The following is a 21,536-nucleotide window of genomic DNA, read 5'->3' as shown; positions in this document are numbered from 1 at the left end:
CATATAGCAAATAGAAATAACTTAATCCCAACTGGGGAAAAACGTTTAATCTGATTTACTTAAACCAGTTAAATTTGCTAAAACTGAAAACAATTAAAGGGAGCAGCAACAAACAAAAAAGACAAATTCTATGAGATTAAAATTATCAAGCTTTTTTTTGTGTGTGTTAGTGAAATGAGGCATTATCTCACCAGTTACATAGCCATGCCTTTTTTGGAGCATTTTGAGATTGTTGAAACCATTATTGGTGTGCCATTCTTTGAAAAAAAAAAAAAAAAAAAAAAGTCCAAAACACTAAAGACAAAACTTGCCTTATTTGAAAACATTAACACTATAGCTTCAAAAGCTTGGAGGTAAAAATAAACAACAATGGAAACGAAACGGAAAATCTCTTAGCCCCTACTAAATATTTGGTGCGTCATCCACAAATTTGCTGTAGTTATTATCGTTTCTCCAACGTAAGACTCCAATACCCATAAGACTTAGCGGTCTGAACTCAGTCATGTGATTTCACCGATGACCAAGAAGCTTCCTTCGACAACAAACATTATCGTATTCTGCGGTATATTGAATGCTTTCTTCACGAACCATTGTTTTCCCCTCTTAGCTAACATGTATTTAACGTTTTGAGATAAAATAACGATTTGACATAGCGCTATTTGTCATCATAATGGCGGAAGTGGAGGAGCAGGTAAGCTAACAGGCTAATATTGATGCATTAATGTACAGTTTTATAATTTTATTACGGAGTTTATTCTGTTAAAATGGCAGGCTGACTTTTTAAGGAATGTTCAGTTTGACATTTATTTAATTTGGAGTACGTAAGACGCATATCTGAGATGCTGTAGCTATGCTATTGCGAGATTTCTGTAATTCTCTCAAATTTAGACCAAAATCACAAATATTTATCATCCGATCTGGCACTGAAAAGTTTTGTTTAAAGAAACTCTCTGTGTTTTTATTTTCCAGGAAAGGCAGCAGAGTGGGGAATTCACAGATGAATCTGAGGTAAAGCTCGTCATTACATCATTTTGTACTGATGCTTTCTTTCTCTTTCAAAAACTGAAGCAGGGGAAATGAGTGTTTGAGTAGTTTGGTATGAAGGTAAGCTTATAGAGAGGGAAAAAAACAACACAAGGCAGAAATGTCATGCAGTTGCACCAGTATGTCAGCACAGAAATGCATCAACAACATATTGTTAACGTCAGAGGGGTGTGCATAGTTCTGTCAAGCCTGGATGATTTTTAACTTGTATAAAGCTCTGTGTCCGCTGAAAGGACTGTAATACATCAACACAGCTTGATCCCCGAAGGATCTTTGTCAGAGTTTGAGAGGTGTCAAACACTCATGAATTACAGATGGTTTTCCAGATCTTTCAACATTATGACTGAACTTTGGCATGTTACAGTACACCTGTGCTCCGGAGAATCACACAAGGGCTAAATAAAACATGACTTCTACACGGCAGCCAGGGAGGAAGCTGATTTTTAAGTTTCTGCACGGGAAGCAGAGATAAAATAAATTATTAGAGGTCGGTTATGTACGTTTCTCTCAAGCAAGTCACAGTGAGCTAAAGAGAAGCATGGAAATCCATAAATTATGTGGAATATTTAATCCAATGTATGTTGCTGTTTCTGCATAAAATTTAAAAGCAACTTTAATAAATTCTGCTTTTGAATGGAGCAATTATAAATTATAAACTGTGTGTAACACAGAAACATTTTCCAGTGTCTTATCCACTTTAAAGTCAGAGAGAAATTATTTTAGTTCATTTTCAAATTCTCCTTATTTTAAGTCTGACTGAAAATGTATTATATTCTGAAGAGCCATTTTGCTCTCAGGCCAGTCAAAAATAATTTTGATCGGAGCCTCAAATGTCACATCCCCTTTTGAAAAGACATTTTATGAATTTTGATAAATAGCTACTTTAGGAAATGTGTTACTTATTTTCAACAAACAGCCATTTTATCGCTATTTATAGGATTTAAAATAAAAATAAACATAAAATTTTGCAACGAGAGGTTAATATTTTTTTTCCTGTGCGATAGAGTTTATTTAAAGAAAAAGGAAATGTATAGATTTTTAATGGTTTCTATCTACTTTTAAGTATTTTATTATGAAATTAATATTTTTAGAGACCCTGTGATTGCTACTTGTAACTTTTACTTGTTTGCATTTTCTTGTGCATCTTTGAGAAAGAACTACTTTTAGATATGGAATGTGATTTCTTCTTGAAATCGCCTCATTTGAAGTGATTAACTCCCAAGCCAATTTAGAGTGCATTCACACCATCCCTGTTTAGTCCACTTTTTTCAAACCCTGGTTTGTTTGCCTAGAAAGTCTGGTTTGTTTGGGGAGGTATGCGTGCGCAATCAAACTATTATTTGGACTAAAAAAAGCAAACACTGGTCCTCCTCAAAACCTATATCTCCGTTTGATTGAAGTGAACTCTGGCGCAGTTTGCATATATTTGAATGCCAAGCAGGCCGGAGATTTCTCCAAAATCAATAAGCGGACTGTAGTGCTGGGCATTCTGGGTAAATGCAGGCAAAAAAATCTTGTACATGTCTAGCGCTCCTGGGAGAAATGGTTTGTGGTCTTTTGCCAAAGACAAAAGGAAGATCCTACAGCCGCTAAAATCTGACTCCACTTTATTTTTGTTTAAATTTCGTGAAGAAGGAAGTTGTGCTCAGTGTCTTCTTCAGAGGTTTTGTTGTCGTTTTCTTCACTGGATCTTGTTGCAGCGCCACCACAGGTGGAGGGTGGGAAGAGCAGGTTTTCAAAGGGTTTGAATCGTTTGACATTGCAGTGTCAAAGTGAACCGCAACTGCTGAAAATGCAACAAATGTTGCAATTTTGGTTCCCAATTGAACCGAATCCACTGTCAGGTGTAAAAACACCCTTCATCCCCTTAAATGGTGATAGGTCAGCCTGTCAGACTGCATGATTTATTTTCTGTTGTAAAATTTTTACATTTAAATACAAAATGTTAAGGGTTTTGCAATGACCCTAATGACGACCAGAAGCCAAAATGAAATGTATTCCAGCTTTTGCAGGAGTCTTCACCTTACCAGGTTTTTGTCCTTCTCCTTGCACCTTTTTAGTCGGGTTGAGCCAGAAGCTTTTAGATCTCTGCATCTTCTTATGAGAACTGTGGATTTGGGGTCACATCATTTCCGTTTTACATTGCGCTTGAAAGTATTACTTCTGAATCTATTTGCTGTCCAGACTTGCATGTTATGTTTAACGCAGCTGGATGGTTAGCTACATGCCACATTATTTTCTTGATATTGAAGGAATTATCTCCTCAATCTGTGCCGAGTGTAATCCTTCTGTCCTGTTTTATGCTTCAGGTAGAACGTTATCCTTGACGTCGTCACATTGAACGGTTCAGCATGTCGTACTTAAACTGACAAGAGGCAAAAGAGCGGCGTAAACGATTACAACACAAAACCCAGTTCTTTAGTTGACAAAAACAAAAAGCAACTTACAAGAGATAGCAAAACTTTTAAAATGGGTATTTTCTCTGTGGGGATGAAGTTTGCCTTTGTTGTTTGATACGCCTTTGAAACCCGTGACAAATGCCCTCGCATCAGAAATCTCACAACCAGAATACACAGGAAATAGCCTAGATATGGCGTTGTTGAGTGGGGAAGGATTGTTTTTGAAAATAACATTTTTTCCACGCTATTGTCCCCCACCTCCACGCCAGAAGCACATAATGGCAGACAATGTTTTGAGTTGATGCACCCTCTGGGCAGCCACAGACTGTGCAGCATTGGTTATAAACCGAATTATGAGTAATATTCGAGCTGTGACCGGCCTCCAATGTGGACTTATGCTGGAAAGTGTAACACAGTAGAATACCTTAAGTTTGTCTTATGAAAACAATAAATGCATGTATTTCACTGGGGACGAGCAGTACCAAGAAAAGAGAGGTGATTTTTTTTCATAAAGCATTTCATGCAAATTAAAGCAAAAGTAGATGTGTGCACACTGTCCCTTAAAAACCTATTGATTTAATACAGTGGTACTTGCTGCTGATTGCAGTGAGGGAACATGTTATTCTTTACTTTTGCAGATTTCTCATATGGTGAATAAAAATATCTGTGAAAAAGTAAAGAAAGTAACATGTTGTGTTAAATTCATTGCATTTTTTTTAATGATTTTGTCTTTGCGTGTTTTCTGTTGCATTTGTTTTTCTGTGTTTGTATGGTAAGGAGTTTGCATCATTCATGTGTTTGCATTGTGTTTTGCCGTTTGTTACGTGTTTGCACCTGTCAGCCACGGTGCTTTTTCCTGTTGAATGATAACATGGCCTCTCCTTACATATTATATGTAGATTTTGTTAAAACAAAGACAACAAATTTTTCTGAAAATATATATCGTTTTTCTTTCTACTCTGCTTGTACAGACACTAAAACTAAACTTTCCTGCCTTACATTTCAACCATCTCACTGATTTCATTGGCTACTAACTACTGTTTGACATTGGTGTCTTAAAAATGACAACAACCTGGTCATTAAAATAAGTAAATACAAGTCACCAAGATTTGAGGACAGTTTGGAAATTATTTATAAGATGTTGATTGAGAAATTAATTGTAGAAATTAATTATTAACTTAATAGATGCATTTTTCACGTAAAAATTATAGATAATTTTTACTGCATTAGTGTTCTAAAACAAAAGCATTTAAAATCCAAACATGGTCTAATTGTATTTATGATAAAATGTGAACTCTGGATTCATTATATTGGTATTAAATGCTCATAGCTAGTTATTGGTAATACTTTCTTTAAAATGGCTACAAATTTTACCAGTTGTGAGATGTAATGCAGTCTGCAGTAGTAAAATTAAACTTTAAATTTGGTGTTAAAAAAAAACTAAGACAGTCTGATTTAATATTTATATATATTATTTGTCTTAAGTGAAGCTGAAAGGATTAATCACTTATTTAGAGTAATTAGAAAAAAACCGTATGCAACCCAGTAATAACCAAGCAAGCGTGGTTATTTCTGTCACTATTATGCAACACCATACATTACCCTAAATATTTGGTGAAATCTGATTTGGCTCCATCATGCTGTGGGAATGGATTTATTCCAGGAAAGCTGATCTGAGCTGTTGGAGCTGAAAACAGGACAATTTTGGAAGAAACTCTTTTAGCGACTACATGAGACTTGAGACTGGGGCGGAGAGTCACCTTTCCTCAGGACAGTGACCCTAAACATTAAGCCTGAGTTATGACAGAAGGGTTTAAATCGAAATGTGTGTTTTTATAGAATTCAAACTAAGTGGAGTTTTGGGTAGAACATATTTATAGACAGTGTTTTTTTTAATCTTAAGTGCAAAATGCATACATTTTTGTACAATTTTGGCTTAATTACTGCTCTCTGTATGTTTTTCTTTCTGAAAATTACCTTTTTAGAGTGTGTATACTCAGGTTAATGATTAAATTAATTGACAATTATTTCAATAATCAGTTCATCACGATTAATCCGATTAATTGTTTCAGCCCTGCCGATAAGTAATTATTTACCATTCCTGCTTAGTTTTCAAGTATGTATCTTCAAGCCCCATTCCCTGCAGCATCTTCTGACTTACCTTTGTTTTCAACACAAAATACTAAATGGGGGGACACTTTGTATATTCCATCTCACTGCATGATGGACCATTTTCCAAGAAAGCTCTCAGAAGTTTTAGAGGTGACCCTGGAGTAATGCCTACCTCTTAAGAACGTGTTTTGGTGAGAGCCCATCTCCTGTCTCCACCAGGAGGAGGACAGCGAGGAGGAGCCCAAGCTGAAGTACGAGAGGCTCTCCAACGGGGTGTCTGAAATCCTCCAGTCCGACGCAGCCAGCTGTATGACCGTCCACGACAAGGTGAGGGTGATAATCCACCGCCCACGAGGGTGTTTCAGCTTCAAGTCCAATCATCTCCGGGGGGGATTTTTTTTTTCTTTTTTTTTTTCTGTTTACGCGCACATTTGAGAGATGCCATCTTCAAAGTTGGTTTTCGTCTCTTCTTGCTGGATCTGTTGAGGCAGGCCATTCTTTTCTCACCTAGCCTCCTTGCTTTGTCCCTCTCAGGGAGGTGCATCCGAAGGCACCATTGTCTTTTCCTCTGTTTTTTTTCCCACTTCTTTCATATTTTTTGCTCCTCTCCTACTCTCTGCTGAATGTAGGATTTTTTTTTTCTTTCTTTCTTTTTAAGAGAGCCACTCTTGGCATGATGTTTAGCCGTCGTGGCACCACCAGCACACCCTCACGCCTGAGCAGAGCAAAAGTCAAGCCCAGTTACGTCTCCTCACCTGATGTTTTATTAACAATTGATTTTCTTTAATTATTTCTGCTTTGAGGATCCAGGCCTTTTTTTGTGTCTTCTACACTAAAGTTAGCCGCAAAGATACACTGCGTTTGTTAAATCATAAATTGGATCCAACTGTTTTTTTGTTTTTTTTCTTTGTAATTTTTGTGTTTTTCTACCTTTAGCCGTCCGGCTACATGTGTGGTCCCCATGACAACCCCCTACACCCTCCAAAGCCAGCAGCAGCACACGCCGCCTTATGTTGCCTCATATTTTAAGTGTCTGAATTGGAATTTCATTTGAACAATTCCCATCCTGATAAATCCCTTTAAAAGTCGCTCCGCCTCACAAAGCTGAACCTTTTATTTATTTATTTTTGGTTATTTTATTTGGGGAGATTGCAGGGGGCTCTGTCTGACATGCTCAGCTGTGCCTGTAAATATAAGCATTTCATTATAGACTGCACTGAAGCATGGTGGGCTCGCCGCACATCCACATGCTGCTCAGGAAGGGAGGGGGATTAGGAGACGGCATGCAGCAGGGGCCGGGCTGGAAGAACACACACTTAATCTAATGCTAGAAGCCCCCCGGTTTCTGTAATTTTTTTTGTCCCCGTGGACCTGCACGCACGCACACACACACACACACACACACACACACACACACACACACACACACACACACATCCGCAGCCGTATGGACACATGCATCCCTGCTGAAGCCTTAAAACACAGAAACCAGTTGCTGCTCAGGAGGAGAAATGAGTCTATCCTGGAAAAGAAGGTGATTGGGTTGCAAGAGGAGCATGTAAAGTGCATTTATTATGCTTAAGCATTTTAATTTGAGGGGGGAAATGCCATTTCACACTGTCTGCTTTAATAAATAGGGCTTTTCCACTCCCTGCAATTTCACAGCTTTGCCTCCAAGCCCACCCAATCCCCACTATGACCACGTTCCAGGAAATATTTTTTATCCTTTCCCACAGCCAACTTTTTTTCTTCTTAAAATTGTTAAATATTTCCTTGTTTAACTCACTTTTTGTCTTTTTTTTTATCAGTTTCTTGCCCTAGGAACCCATTTCGGAAAGGTTTTCCTGCTGGACATTCAAGGAAATGCCACTCAGAAATATGACGTTGTGAGTATGAAGTTCTTAAATGTTTTGCCATGTTGTATTTTAGCAATAAACAATCATTGGAAGTGTTTGATCGCTGTGATGCCAACAAACATTTTTACATTGATTATTACAAATGCCACAGATCATTTTTAGCATGCCCTTTTTACAAGTTTTATATAGTTTTATTATCTTTTGAGACAATGTAACAAAATAAACCTGACAGGAGTATGCGTCATTTTTAGTTCAACTGTAACCTAAAAAGTTGTTCTTAATTTTTTATAGGCTGATCAAAGCATCAACTGAGTTTTCATGAGTAATCCTTAACCAAGTCATTTGTAGGGAGGTACAGGGGCCCAAAATGGGAACAACACATATCTGCCATCTGAGACGTAGACCTGCTCATATCTACAATCCAAGGCACAATCATAAAAGTTTATCTGGAGCTGCCGCAAAGTTAAAAAAGGAAAAAATAAAATTTTGCAGGCACGCACTGTGAGTGAGAAGATGAGGGAATCTCAAAGCCTTGCTGTTGGAGCTATAAGCAGCAGTTAAAGTGACATTTAGGGTCACTGAGTCTCCGTAACAACAGCTGGTTTAAAGCTTTTGTACACCTTTTTACAGGGACGCCTTTAAATACTGGAGGGAGCTGCAAGTTCTTTTACATTCTTGCCTTGTATAAAGAGAAATAAATTCAGATCGTCTCGGTGACCTAAAAGCTAGACGGAAAAATTCTGCCCCGTTAAAGCTACTCCATTTGTAAAACTCTAATCACGGTTCATACAAAGCCTATTTTGTCAACATTTTTTGCTGCCATCACATTTACTTTCAACAGCTTTTGTCTTCAGTGTGAATTTATTTAACCGGGAAGTCAGACTGAAATCAGAAATCTCTTTTACAAAGAGCCAAGATAGCAGCTTATAATTTCATTCAGATTTTTGTTCATCTGAAACAGATGTGTTAAAGCAGAGGAACATCTACAACATGCAGCTTTGAGAAGCAGGGTTTAGAAAAACGGAAGCGTTCCCAGTGCCTTTTAGTACTGCACAGTATTTCACAAATATATTATCATTGCAATTTTGATGCGTGCAATATTCACATGCCAAAGAACTTTCTGAAGTACATTAATAATATGTAATCCAAGTTTTATGAATTTGTATTTTATCTGTTCCTGAGAAGCCTGTGTGACACTTTAGCCCAATCACATTGGCTCTTTACGACTTTGACTAAAAAGAATCAAAATTAACTATTTTTACCTCATAAATGCAATAGATTAAATCCATCGTCGGATGCAAATCCTGTAATGTTTTTGACCTGTTGGGTATCTTTCGCTGCCCTTGACGCCGACACTTCTCGTATATTTTTAGTGGATTAGATGCTAAAGCTGCTAAAGAGTCAGGAGAATTTGAGTTACTTCTAATCAGTGTCATTATTATAATATTCAGCCATGCTATCACAGTTAAATGTTTTCTTGATGTATGCGTGATGGTTATGTGAAACATTTTTAAATGTGAGATCATTTAAGGTTTTTTCAGAATCAGGGTAGCTCCGATTCATAACTATATCTGTTTTCCAATGTTTCATATGGAGCAATTTGTTGAAGAGGCTGGTTAATTAATAATTCACCTCATAGCATTTCCCTTTGCTGTTCTAGTTAATTGTGTGGAGATGTGCTTCAAACACTTAGGACTTTGCCTAACTCTGTTACAGTTTACCAAATAAAACCCACATTTACCATAAAGCTTTCCAGAGATGGATGTCAGTCAGGGAAACAAATTATCAAAAGAAACAGAATAAAAATGTTTATGTTTAAACGTAAAAAAGAGAAGATGTCTTCTTTTATTGCTTTGACCTGTAGGAACCGTTCAAAGCATAATTTGAGTGCATAGACAGAAAGTATGTTGCTTATTGGTTTCAGGCCCGTTGTTATATCAGCTTTGAGCAAGAATGTAATTTGAAAATCAGTAATCAGGACTGAATTGATCAGCACAAAAGCATCTGTTTTATATTACAGTACCTGCACTCAGGCTTTAAACTGCTTCAAGTCTAGCTTGCTGCCAGATAGCCATCATTTCCTAGGAAACAAGAAAGCTGAAACCTCTGAGTTCAAGCTATTGGCTTTAAAAATGAGTCTCTTATTTGATAATCGACACAATTTATCTTTTGAACACTTACAGTCTATAACTTTGGACTTGTTTTTGTAATCTAAAAGCATTATTAGCGAACAAATCCCCAAGTTCTTTCTTTTTACCTCAGCTTCTTTATATGCCGATTTCTTTATTTTTATGGTGATTAAAACCAGAAACATTTAGTTGGTTGAACTGAAATTTCACGACCTCTCGTAAATGCTATTTTGTGCCATCTACAGAGTTCAGTGAAGATCAACCAGATCAGCCTGGATGAAAGCGGGGAAAATGTGGGCATCTGCTCTGAGGACGGGAAGGTGAGATCCATCTGCCCATCAGTGCAGGCTGCAGATTCTTGGTCCCACAGCTTCTTTCCAATCAGTCGTTTTCCATCTTTAAACTCCTCTTATCAGCCTCAAACTTTATGTTAATGATCTGAAAGTTTCGGAGACAATTCTAACACATTTAGAGCATTAACCTGGAGTTTTATCTGCCCGCAGATCTGCACGTAAATTTTTCTCGCAGCATTTTGAAGAGCAGTTTAAGGGATTGCACGCTGATGCGTTGAGCTGTCAGTCAGCCATCAGCCCTTCTTCCATGGGTGTCATCTCCATGTTCTTGCTGTTATCTTGTCTCTTTCCATCATTATCACTACCCTTCATGGATGCAGTCAAGATATGCTCTGCGATACGGTGCTGTCCCCCTACTCTCAGCAAAAACAAGATCTTGTCGCATAAAAAAAAAAAATGCAGCAGACAATTAAAGCTGATGCAACAGCAGTTGTTCACCACCAGTAATTCAGTTTGCTGTTAATCCTTTGAAATTTAACTTAATCCGTAATCATTAATGCGAAAAATTAGATGGTATCTAAGTTTTATAATATTCCTCCGTCTTGGGAGAAACCTGCTCAGATGGCCCTACTGTAGCAAACTGAAGCTGTGGTCAAGTCCAAGATTAGGACTTCTGTTCTAAAGCCTTCAGGGTTTAAAAAAATCAGCTTCTCCACTAATTGGTGACCCAGAGGAAGAGCAGGGCGCCAATCAAACTCTTTTCCGACCACTTTTTCCCCCGCTGGCCTTGGATAGTTGCAGAGACAGCAATTAAAGGAGAAGCGTTCAGTAATTCACCTCTGCGTTTGTGTTTCTGCTGGCTCATCTCTGTTCCAGGTTCAAGTGTTCGGCCTCTACACGAGAGAGGGCTTCCACGAGAGCTTCGACTGTCCTGTCAAAGTACGTTTTCCCCCCAGTCACCTTTGTAACTTCTTTTATCATCTTGCAAAAGTATTCACACCCCAATCTCCAAGCTTAGGGCTGGATGATGTGACTTAAAAATAAAATGTCAGATTTTTTCCATACCTGATCCAGTTTCTAATTTTAATTGTTTTTTGTTGTTGTATACATGTATTATTTTCTCTGTACTTTTTCAAAAAAAACACACGACTTTGAGTTGATCAATCTTACAAAACGTTAATAATTATATTAAAGTTTGTGTTTGTAAAGTCTTAAGCTCAGAGGAAAAAGCAGTGAATGTTAGTGATGGTGAAATCTCTGCTTTTCATTTTGCAGGTTGTTGCTTTACACCCTCAGTTCAGCAGATCAAACTACAAGCAGTTTGTCACCGGGGGCAACAAGGTAGGTTTAAACCGTACTTTCCCCCTCCCACTAAGCGGTCATTACATACAGTTTTCAGCGTTTATAGAAATTTTTCTACCGTAATAATTCCTTCCTGATTGCGTCCGGGTGAAACCGATTCCCATAAAAAAAACTAAAAAAAAACTAAGTGACTTTGGCCCGGCTCGGAAGGCAGAACTCGGGCCTTTTGTCTAGTGTGAAAGGCTCTTACTTTTCTGTCTCTTTGCTGGAGTGCTCTCAGCACAGCCGCCCATTTTCACAAAGTGCTATTCTCTCTGCAGTGTTTCAAAAGCAACGCTTTACGAGCGCAGCAAATAGATGCTATTATAAAGAGGCTACACAGTCTTAGGGTTGTCTTTGGGAGACATGTATAGGGTGAGATGAATTTGAACATTAGATTTTGATTTCTTCCTCCTCAGAAAAAAAACATCTGCCTATTAAAAACGGATATAGTACAATAGAGCTTTGATCTCACGTCATAAATAAGGTGCGCTGACATTTACGCAGCAGTGTGAGGAAAACTTTCTCCGTAAAACTCCATTATTAGCGTTACTTTGCCATTTTCTTTCAATTGCTGCCGATTCCTCTCCCTTCCATGTTGTGAAGGCCTCCACAAGGTGCCTGTGATGAAAATCAATAAGCCTCAACGGGCGCCACATCCTGTCAAAGGAAATTCAATTTTGTCTCCCCAGTTCTTTTGTCGTATCATCTCTTTGTAGAGCAAATTGTTTATTAACATAGCCCAAATGCTGAATTAGAGTGAATTCTCCCTCTTTGGTAACAAATCTGCACCTCTTTTGGGCGGGGGCGGAGGGCTTTTTGTCCAACTTCATACAGTTTAGGATGCCGACAATGCGGAGACTGTGCAGGAGATGAATCCGACGTGAGGCTGTGAATTCCATCTGTAATGATAACACAGACGCTGATTTTTAAATATGCTTCATTCTGCACCCATCTCATTGTCCCCAATAAATGGTGTGCAGCCAAAAGAAGCAGTCGGCATCATGATGAGAGATGTGAAATCATGCCTTTAATGCAACACATTTCCAACACTGCCTTTATGGCTTCCACACGGTCGGCTTGCAAAATTTGTCGACCCATATGTGCGTCCAGAATGACTTCTTCCATCAGTGAACGTGAAGCTTGTCCTGCTTCACTGGAGTCAAATGAACAATCTGTCTTAATTTCCCTTGTGCCAAAATACTCTTAAGTGAAATTAAGTCTGCACACAAAAAGGAAAAAGCAGGTTTTATGTCATTATGTACGGTTTGAATTGAATTTATGAGACTTCTGGTGGTACTTAACAGGCTGAGCTGCTATTTCAATATGCTGTTAATCTACTGCCCTCTGTAGGTTCCGATGCATTACTGCGCTCTAGAGGTTGACGTCACAGTGCTGTGACCACCTTGAACTTTTCCACTTTTGATAATACTGTTACTACAATTTTTTAAATGTATTTTGAGATTTTATGTGATAGACCAAAACAAAGTGATACTTAATTCCGATATGTAAATAAGATTAAGCTTTTTTATAATTAAAAACACTCTTAATACCCAATTAATAAATTCAACTGCCTTAAAAACGCATAAAATTAGTAAATAATGTCAGTGTCAGGGGTTGTGTTAACCAAATATTTTCTGTCTTTGCTAAATTTTTTTGAAACGGTGATGGAAATATCTGAACGCCTTCCATCATTTTGACAAATTATAATTCACACACTTGATCACTTGGTGCAGACACACAGGTGTTTTCCACTTTACAATCAATTTTACAAAAAGATTCCCATGTGAGCAACATCCTCTGACCTGGTCACCATATTTGACGAATCTTGGTATATGTATCTATCAGCTTGAAGAGTTTTGGACAGGAGGCTTTTGAACACATCTGTGACCTCTACAGGTCACTGACCAGAATCGCTGCTCTGGGATTTCCTCCAGCTGAAGCGAGTGTTTGTGGGATCAGGAAACTCCTCGAGGTCTTGCTTGACTTCTGATAACTTCAGTTGGAGAAATGTTCCCCGATTTCAAAACTCTGGCTGAAGTGGCTCTTGTAATTCCAGTTTGCAGTGTGGCATCAGAGCTTAGATTCGGTCTCCAGATCAACATCGAAACAGCCGTCTGTCTGAAGCAAAAGTTCAAAACACTTTAACCTCTGCAGCAAGACACCTTGAGACGTCTGATGAAGCACAAGCAGACGCTTAACTCAGGTTCAAGTCGATGAGGAGGAAGTTGTGAGACTGTATGTTCAGGTCACAGCAAGAGAATCATTCATAATTTTATTTCAATCGTTTCATGTCACTGTTTATGTGTAGTTATTGGAGCCACAGTCGGTGGTTTTTGTCACAGTAGGAAAAAAACGTTGCATGTATTTATCTGCTTGATGTGTGATGACACGATGTTAATTGAATATGTCATTATTGTTTTAAAAAGTGACAGGTAAAAAAAAGGATTGACAGGATTTTGGTTTTTTTGGCCTCTGTCAGTCAAAATGACAAACCATTAAAAAGTCCAGTGCAACCTCCGGTCAGTGTGTTGCTGATTCTCAGGATAAATGTTTTGTGAAAGCCTCGGAGATTTGTTAGAGAACAATAAACAGCAGCAGGCCAGGAGTAAGATTCTAAAATCTCAAGCTTGGAACAACAAACTTGATACTCCTCAATCAAGAGTACACGATAACTGCAAACCTGCCAAAGGGTGGCTGTCCACAGTGACAGGCTTGGTTGAAAGAAACTCACAAGAAGTCCTGTTTGACACAAGCCATACAGGAGACCAACCAGACATGTTAGAAGAAGGCACTCTGGTGGGCAACATATGTTTCATATGTTCACAGGTTTGCAATATGATTAAAGGATGAAATAAAGTTTTGTTTTCCAGGCTGATTTGAACCTGGTAAATCCTGAAATCTGATCTGTGCGCAGAATTAAAAGGAAAATGTTAGTTTCAAAGAAATGGTCACTTAGAAGAGCTTTTCCTTTTGATATAGAAGGTGTATATTCATGCATTAAAATGTCCTAGTCAAAGTCCAGACCGAACTCTTTTGGCAGCACTGGAATATTGATGTTTATTTGTCCTCCTGGAATTGGTCCTTGTAACAAATGATGTCCTGTGTAGAACAGATAACATGTTACTTGCTATTTTATGTGGGTTAATCACATAAAATCTCATTAAAATCCAAAAACGATTTATTGTCAAAATGTGGAAAGGTTCGGGAGGTATGAATAGTTTTACCACCACCGTCCAGTAGACTCTGCACCGCTTTTTCTCCTTTAAGTTGCTCCTGTATGAAAAAAACTGGCTGAATCGCTGGAAGACGCAGGTCCTGCATGAAGGAGAGGGAACGATCACCAACGTGAAGTGGAGAGCCAACCTGATAGCCTGGGCCAACAACTTGGTGAGCGACAGCTTCACCAACTTCAAGCCTCCAGGGATAACTGCATGGATGCTTATGTTGGAATTTATTTTTCTTCCAGGGAGTAAAAATCTATGACTTTAGCACCAAGCAGCGGATCACCAACGTGCTGCGGGACAACGTGAGTCTGCGGCCCGACATGTACCCCTGCAGCCTGTGCTGGAAAGACGACACTACGCTCATCATCGGATGGGGAACCTCCATCAAGGTCTGCTTCTTGTTCGTTTCAGAACTCATTTCAGACTCTACCTGCCGCACGTTTAAGCGTCGTCTTGTTGTTTCTCGTCAGATTTGTGTGGTGAAAGAGCGAAATCCTACTGAAATGAGGGATCTGCCCAATCGCTATGTGGAGATAGGTAAATGGACCATGACGCAGTTGGGCAAATATTATATCTGCTGATGTTTTACAGAGGTTCACCCAAACATTTATCTGCAGTTCTGTGTGATTTAGAAAATTTCCTTCTTTTTCTTCATAATGAACAAAATTAAAAGAGTACAGAAATTAGTGGAGGCATCCATGTCTGATTGTTTATGATCAATGTAATTAAGCTAATGAAGGAAAATGTCAATTTCAGTGTCAAGAATACATTTATATTGAAATGTATTTATCATATCCATAACGTACTTTTTATTTGTAATCGTGTAGCTTGGTGGTAATGAAAACGGCCCTTTTTATTTTGCCTCTACAAAAAGATATTTCTTTCTTTTTGTTTTCTTTTGTTGTAGTTTAGTTTTCTAAAAAAAAAACAACATAACATTATTGTGTTTATTTCATTATTTTTGGTTCTGTGTAGATATAAAGTATCTATATCTTCAAATGATGTAATATTTATCCTTTATTGTTTTTGATCTTATTCTGTCAGATGATCTTTCTAAAGGTAATAATAGCTAAGGTTTAGTATTAATCATTAGATGTAATCAAGGAAAAGTCATCAAAGAATTGAAATATGTAACATATATCTCACCCTAAACCGCCTGATCTTGTTTTTATGCGACTCCTAACATTCGGCTCCTTGCAGTGTCTGCATTTGAGACGGAGTTCTTCATCTGTGGTTTGGCGCCGCTGGCGGATCAGCTCGTCACCCTGTTTTTTGTGCAGGACCCCACGAACCAGATGGTAAAGCTCTCCCAAACGTGTGCATTAACAGAACGTAGAGAACAGAGAGGATTAGGAGGATAACCCGTTAACGTCTGCATGCAGGATGAAGAGTATCGTGCGCGGCCTCGTCTCGACATCATCCAGGCTCTCCCCGAAAGCTGCGAGGAGATCTCCTCAGATGCTCTGAGTGTTCGCTTCTACCAGGACAACGAGTGCAGGGATTACCGCCTGGGTGAGAACATCAAACTCGCCCTGGGAGAAATGTCACCCTGCCTTCTTCTGCAGTCTGATTTTATTATACATCGACCACCAAATGCCAGCGGTAATGCTCTGCACGCAGAGCCATAAATGTATTTTCATTAACAGAGCATTCAGAGGGAGAGTCGCTCTTCTACATCATCAGTCCCAAAGACATCGTTGTGGCTAAAGAGCGAGACCAGGACGACCACATCGATTGGCTGCTGGCGAAGAAGAAATATGAGGTTTGTGTGGCTGAACTTTACCCGAAGGCTGCTAAAGGTTAAAGAGGAATGTCAAGAGTTTAATTCTGCATCCTTTGTCTGAGACAGGAGGCGCTGATGGCTGCGGAGATCAGCTTCAAAAACATCAAGAGGCACGACGTTCAGAGAATAGGGATGTCTTACATCAATCACTTGGTGGAGAACAGAGACTTCCACGCTGCTGCCAGGTCAGTACTGAGTTTGTCGCAGGTTTAGACTGGAAAAAGAAACAGGCTTCTTTCAAATGCAAAAATATATTCTAAAGAGCGAAATTTAGACCGGTTTTGCCAGTTTAATCAATCTGAATCTAAATGTTTTTACTTAAAGAGAGTTAATTTGGGTATATAAACATTAAATTAGCAGATTCGTTTCATTGAAGTGTCAAAGCAGTTCTTTTTCCAGGGTGGAATAATTATGCACATAAATCTTCACTGATTTTTAAAAACAAAAGTTGGATGCACACGTTTATCGTGTAAAAATTACACACATAAGCTCAAATATATACATAAGCCACTGTAATTGTTGTTTTCTGATTGGATATTTGGCCATTATCTGGGTAAAACTGGTAGACTAAACTTAAAATAATAACCTCATCCAAATCAGCTAGACAGTGCTTCTCAATTCCAGTCCTCACGTCCCCCTGCTCTGCATGTTTTAGATGTGCCTCTATTCCAGAACAACTTATTCAGATGATTGCATGGCCATCAAGTGCTGCAGAAGCTTGTTAATCACCCACAGATTCAATCCAAGTGTGTGGCAGAAGGGAAACACCTAAAACATGCAGGGCAGGGGGGCCTGAGGACCGGAATTGAGAAACACTGAGTTAGAACAAGGTCTGGGCCTTTGGGCCTGATTCACCAGGCAAACATCAAAGCATCTAGCTTTTTTTTTTTTTTGAGATGGAGATTCCATTGAGGCTGGGCATTTTTCAGGCCGAATCTGTATATCACGACCTACAATATTTTCTGATTAATTGTTGTGGTTATGAAATGTTTTGCTTGTGTTTTTGCTTGCAGAAAATGCCAGAAGGTTCTTGGGAAAAACATGGAGTTGTGGGAGAATGAGGTGTACAGGTTTAAGAACATTGGACAACTGAAGGTAGGACTGATTTATTTCAAACAAACCAGAATGTCTTTAAGTTGCTGTCATCTCCATGTTTAACCTCTCCTTCACCCTCAGGCCATCAGTCAGTATCTACCGAGAGGAGATCTGCGTCTCAGACCAGCCATTTATGAAATGATCTTGCACGACTTTCTGAAAACGGACTATGAGGTGCTTTGTCTTCTCTTAGGGTTATCTCATTGTAAAATGATGCGTTTCAGTGATCACTTACTTACTCTCTCTATTTCATCTTTCTTTCCTCAAAAAGGGTTTTGCCACACTGATCCGGGAATGGCCCGGAGAACTGTACAACAACATGGCCATCGTTCAGGCTGTCAATGATCACCTAAAGAAGGATCCCACCAACAACACGCTGCTCACCACGCTGGCCGAACTGTGAGTGACCCTAACACATCCACTATTTTAGACATTTAGCTAAAATTCTTAATACTGTTCCATTTGGGGTGCGATGCCACCTCAGGTACACTTACGACCAGCGCTACGACAGAGCCTTGGAAATCTACCTGAGGCTGAGGCACAAGGACGTCTATCAGCTGATCCACAGACACAACCTGTTCTCCTCCATCGAGGACAAGATTGTCCTCCTGATGGAGTTTGACAAAGAGGTGAGACGACAAAGCTGATATCTAATCAGATCTCAAATATGTGCACATCAACTGTTTTTTGTAACCTCTCCACTTTTATTTTAAGATGTGTCTTGTCCAACTTATCTTAAATATCTATATAAGTTGTGATAAGCTGCGTGAATTTGTTTGGACATATTTAAACTAAAACTTGGTTGAAACATTTCTTTTTGAATCCCTTAACTAAAGCCATTGTGTGCAGACAATTCTAAATAACGGTACTGAGCAAAGATATCAGCTTAAGAGAAGGGTTTAAAAAAACATAACTTGTCCCATATTTCCTTCAGTTTTTATTACAACAGTGATATTACAAAAACGTTCTCCAAAAGCAATGTCAAGATGGCAGAATTTTGCAGGAGTTTCCAAAAAATGGTGGTTGTGCTCTGAGTGACTAAATTGTCACAGTACTTTGTGGGAGATGAATTTTATGGGTGATTGTCTAAAGTTGATTTAAGTATGAGTTTAAGGGAGTGCATGCTCATGCAACCAAATTATTGCAGCTTATTCACGTTTTTCCATTTTCCCCGCAAACTGATTTGTTTTCCTTTCAGGTGCAGGATACACGTCACGTTAGGAGTGGAAACTTATGAAATTTTTTATGTTGTAACTTTGTTATTTCTTAGAAACTTTGCATACAGCTCTGTTCACGTAATGTATAATCTTATGTTGCTAGAAAGCTGTTGATATGCTTCTCGACAACGAAGACAAGATATCTGTAAGTTCACTTGGCGGTTTTGAATTAATCTTTACAGAAGTGCGCCCTCTGCTGACGTCTTCCTTATTTCTTCCAACAGATAGACAAGGTGGTGGTGGAGCTAGATGGAAGGCCTGAGCTGCTGCATGTGGTAAGTCGATTTTTAACTGTTGAAGTCTGAAGAATCAAACTTTAATCGGACGGTAAATGTTTTGTTGCTCTTTCCCCGACCCAGTACCTCCATAAACTGTTCAAGCGGGATCACCACAAAGGCCAGAAGTACCACGAGAGGCAGATCGGTCTGTATGCAGAGTACGATCGACCAAACCTCCTGCCTTTTCTGAGGGATAGCACCCACTGCCCTCTTGAAAAGGTGTGCCCTGCCCTGGAACATGTTAAAGTTAGTGAAGCTAGCAAACAACAGTTCATAACCTCAACTTATTTTGACCTTATTGCTCAGGCTCTTGAGATTTGTCAGCAGAGGAACTTTGTAGAGGAGACTGTCTTCCTGCTCAGTGAGTACTGATGGATGACCATGTTTGTTGTTGGAAATGAGAAAACTAATCCGCTCTGTTGCTCGCAGGCAGGATGGGGAACTGTAGACGAGCCCTCCAGATGATCATGGAGGAGCAGGAGGACGTGGACAAAGCTATAGAGTTTGCCAAGGAGCAGGACGACGCAGAGCTGTGGGAGGATCTCATCTCTTACTCTATCGACAAGCCACGTAAGACGTCCCATCTCCACCGCTCTAAGTGAAGCTTTAACCAGCTTCTTGCCATCTCAACCGATGCATTTCTTCTCATGCTGTTTTTCATTTCCAGCTTTCATCACTGGCCTTCTCAATAACATCGGCACTCACGTGGATCCCATTCTGCTCATCAAACGCATAAAGGAGGGGATGGAGATCCCAAATCTGAGAGACTCGCTGGTGAAAATTCTCCATGACTACAACCTCCAGGTTTGTCCAGTTTTGCTTCACCTGATCTTCTTTGCAAAAAAGAATGAATGAAGGTTCAAACATTTTCTATGTTCCAATAATGCACTTTATTATCTGATCCATTGCAAAGGTATTCAGACTTTTTCATATTTTATCATGTTGCCACCACAGACTCAATTTTATCAGGATTTATGTGGTGGACGACCACCAAGCACTGGATTGGTATATAAAAATCTAAATCCGCTTTGCTTTACAACGGGACTGGTGTGTTCAGGGTGATGTCCAGCATTTGGTTTCCTCTACATTTAGTATATAGACCCAAACCTTTAGTTTTGCATCTCATCTGATCAGCTCTTTTGTTTTTTATTTGCTCCTTAAACACTAACATCTTTAAAAAGAACAGCTGAAGAAAATTATTAAAAAATAAATAAGAGAACAGCTGTATCTACCTAAAATAGATGACATGTACGTGGAATCTATTTACTAATGGGGGTGATTTTTCAAGGCAACATATAGCACTCCAATTTCTGCACAAGTATCAGAGAACATAAAACACACTGAAGTCTGGTTTTAACACGGAAAAAAATAAATAAATAAAAGCTCAAGACATTTGAATATTTTGCAATCTTTATTTACTGTTAGTACAGCTTGTACAGTAAATATTTATATGAATAATTTTTATTAAAAAGAAGTTCTATCCAGAAGGAGGTTTGCTTTGAGTTTATTTTTAATTAATCTATTCTGATTGATCCAAAACAGAAATTTCATAATTTATATTTCTTAATGTAATAATCTTTAAATCAGCTTTTTTTTTTTCACCTGTTTCCAAGATTCTTCTTCGGGAAGGATGCAAAAAGATTCTTGTGGCCGATTCGCTCTCCTTGCTCAAGAAGATGCATCGGACGCAGATGAGAGGAGTCAGGGTCGATGGTGGGTCTTTATACTGATGAAGTAGAGATAATGGACGTTAACCTAAACTCCTAAACATACCGTTTCTGTTTTGTTGTTTTAGAAGGGAACATCTGTGAGTCATGTCACAGCACCATATTACCCTCAGGTAATGGGACGCTGTTGCACCTGTATCCAGCTGTGCTAACATTGTTTGTCTAGCCTGGATTTCTGTCTGTGTTTCAGATATGGCCCACCCGTTCAGTGTGGTGGTGTTTCACTGCAGACACATGTTTCACAAGGAGTGCTTACCATCTTCAGGAACTGTAGGTGGAATCTAATGAGTTTGCAATATATCATTGTTTTGTTTATTTTTTTTTTCCATCTGTAACTTTCCTTTCTTCCCAGATTCCTGGGCTGCAGTTTTGTAACATCTGCAGTGCAAAGAGGCGAGGACCTGGAAGTGGGATACTTGAGATGAAAAAGTAACAGCTTAAGGCGCCTGCAACTAGTGATCCTGTTTGTCTCCTTTTCTTCTTTTCTTCTCGATGCATTGATCAATAAAAATCCCTTTTCCCTCAGTTGCTGTATATTTAACTGTAACAAGTGCAAAATGATGTGCTTTGTTCTGCTTCCCACTAATGTTATTTGCTAAAGAAGAATAAAATCATTGAAACTCTGTCTTCAGTTTGGATTGGATTGTTCTGCAGGTAACTAAATATAAATAAATAAATAAAATGAACACAGACTGAAGAGTTTGTCTGAGCTGCAGAACAGCAAGGAGCAAATGTAGCTGTGTGTAACATTTATTTCTTTAATAAAAGTGATGGGAAAATATGCCATAAAATAGTTTCAGAATTTCTAGTACCAAAAAAAAAAAACCTACTCCTTAATGTTTATTCAATAAGCAGAATGTGTGTGCAAACAAATGGACTCAATAACATTATTGGCTATTCAATGATCATGATATAAACTTCACATTTTATATATTAAAATTTAACACTTTTTAAAATTTATTCTGAGTTCAGTCTGTTTTTGTCCATTTTTAAGTAATAAGTATGGATATATATTGAACCTGCAGAAACCATATG

The 21,536-nt window shown here is 38.7% G+C and overlaps 1 protein-coding gene across 1 annotated transcript; it reads left to right on the top strand.

Moving 5' to 3' along the window:
* Window positions 1–469: 469 nt before the first annotated feature.
* Window positions 470–21,126, top strand: vps41 (VPS41 subunit of HOPS complex). Its single transcript, XM_014984107.2, has 28 exons — window positions 470–691; window positions 970–1,008; window positions 5,775–5,882; window positions 7,364–7,441; window positions 9,786–9,860; window positions 10,710–10,772; window positions 11,109–11,174; window positions 14,445–14,564; window positions 14,644–14,790; window positions 14,872–14,938; window positions 15,602–15,699; window positions 15,784–15,913; window positions 16,048–16,163; window positions 16,251–16,369; window positions 17,198–17,279; window positions 17,361–17,453; window positions 17,551–17,678; window positions 17,764–17,908; window positions 18,600–18,641; window positions 18,721–18,771; window positions 18,856–18,993; window positions 19,081–19,135; window positions 19,204–19,344; window positions 19,442–19,578; window positions 20,388–20,487; window positions 20,570–20,614; window positions 20,692–20,771; window positions 20,854–21,126. The coding sequence occupies exons 1-28, from the start codon at window positions 671–673 to the stop codon at window positions 20,932–20,934; spliced, it is 2,565 nt and encodes an 854-aa protein (XP_014839593.2). The 5' UTR covers window positions 470–670; the 3' UTR covers window positions 20,935–21,126.
* The last annotated feature ends 410 nt before the right edge of the window (window positions 21,127–21,536 follow it).

This window comes from Poecilia mexicana, unplaced genomic scaffold (genome assembly GCF_051168715.1).
Source record: "Poecilia mexicana isolate PSO_F unplaced genomic scaffold, ASM5116871v1 scaffold_20, whole genome shotgun sequence".
In the NCBI taxonomy this organism is placed as follows: Eukaryota; Metazoa; Chordata; class Actinopteri; order Cyprinodontiformes; family Poeciliidae; genus Poecilia; species Poecilia mexicana.
The sequence above is the reverse complement of the archived record's forward strand: the minus strand, read 5'-3'. Positions and strand labels throughout refer to the sequence as shown.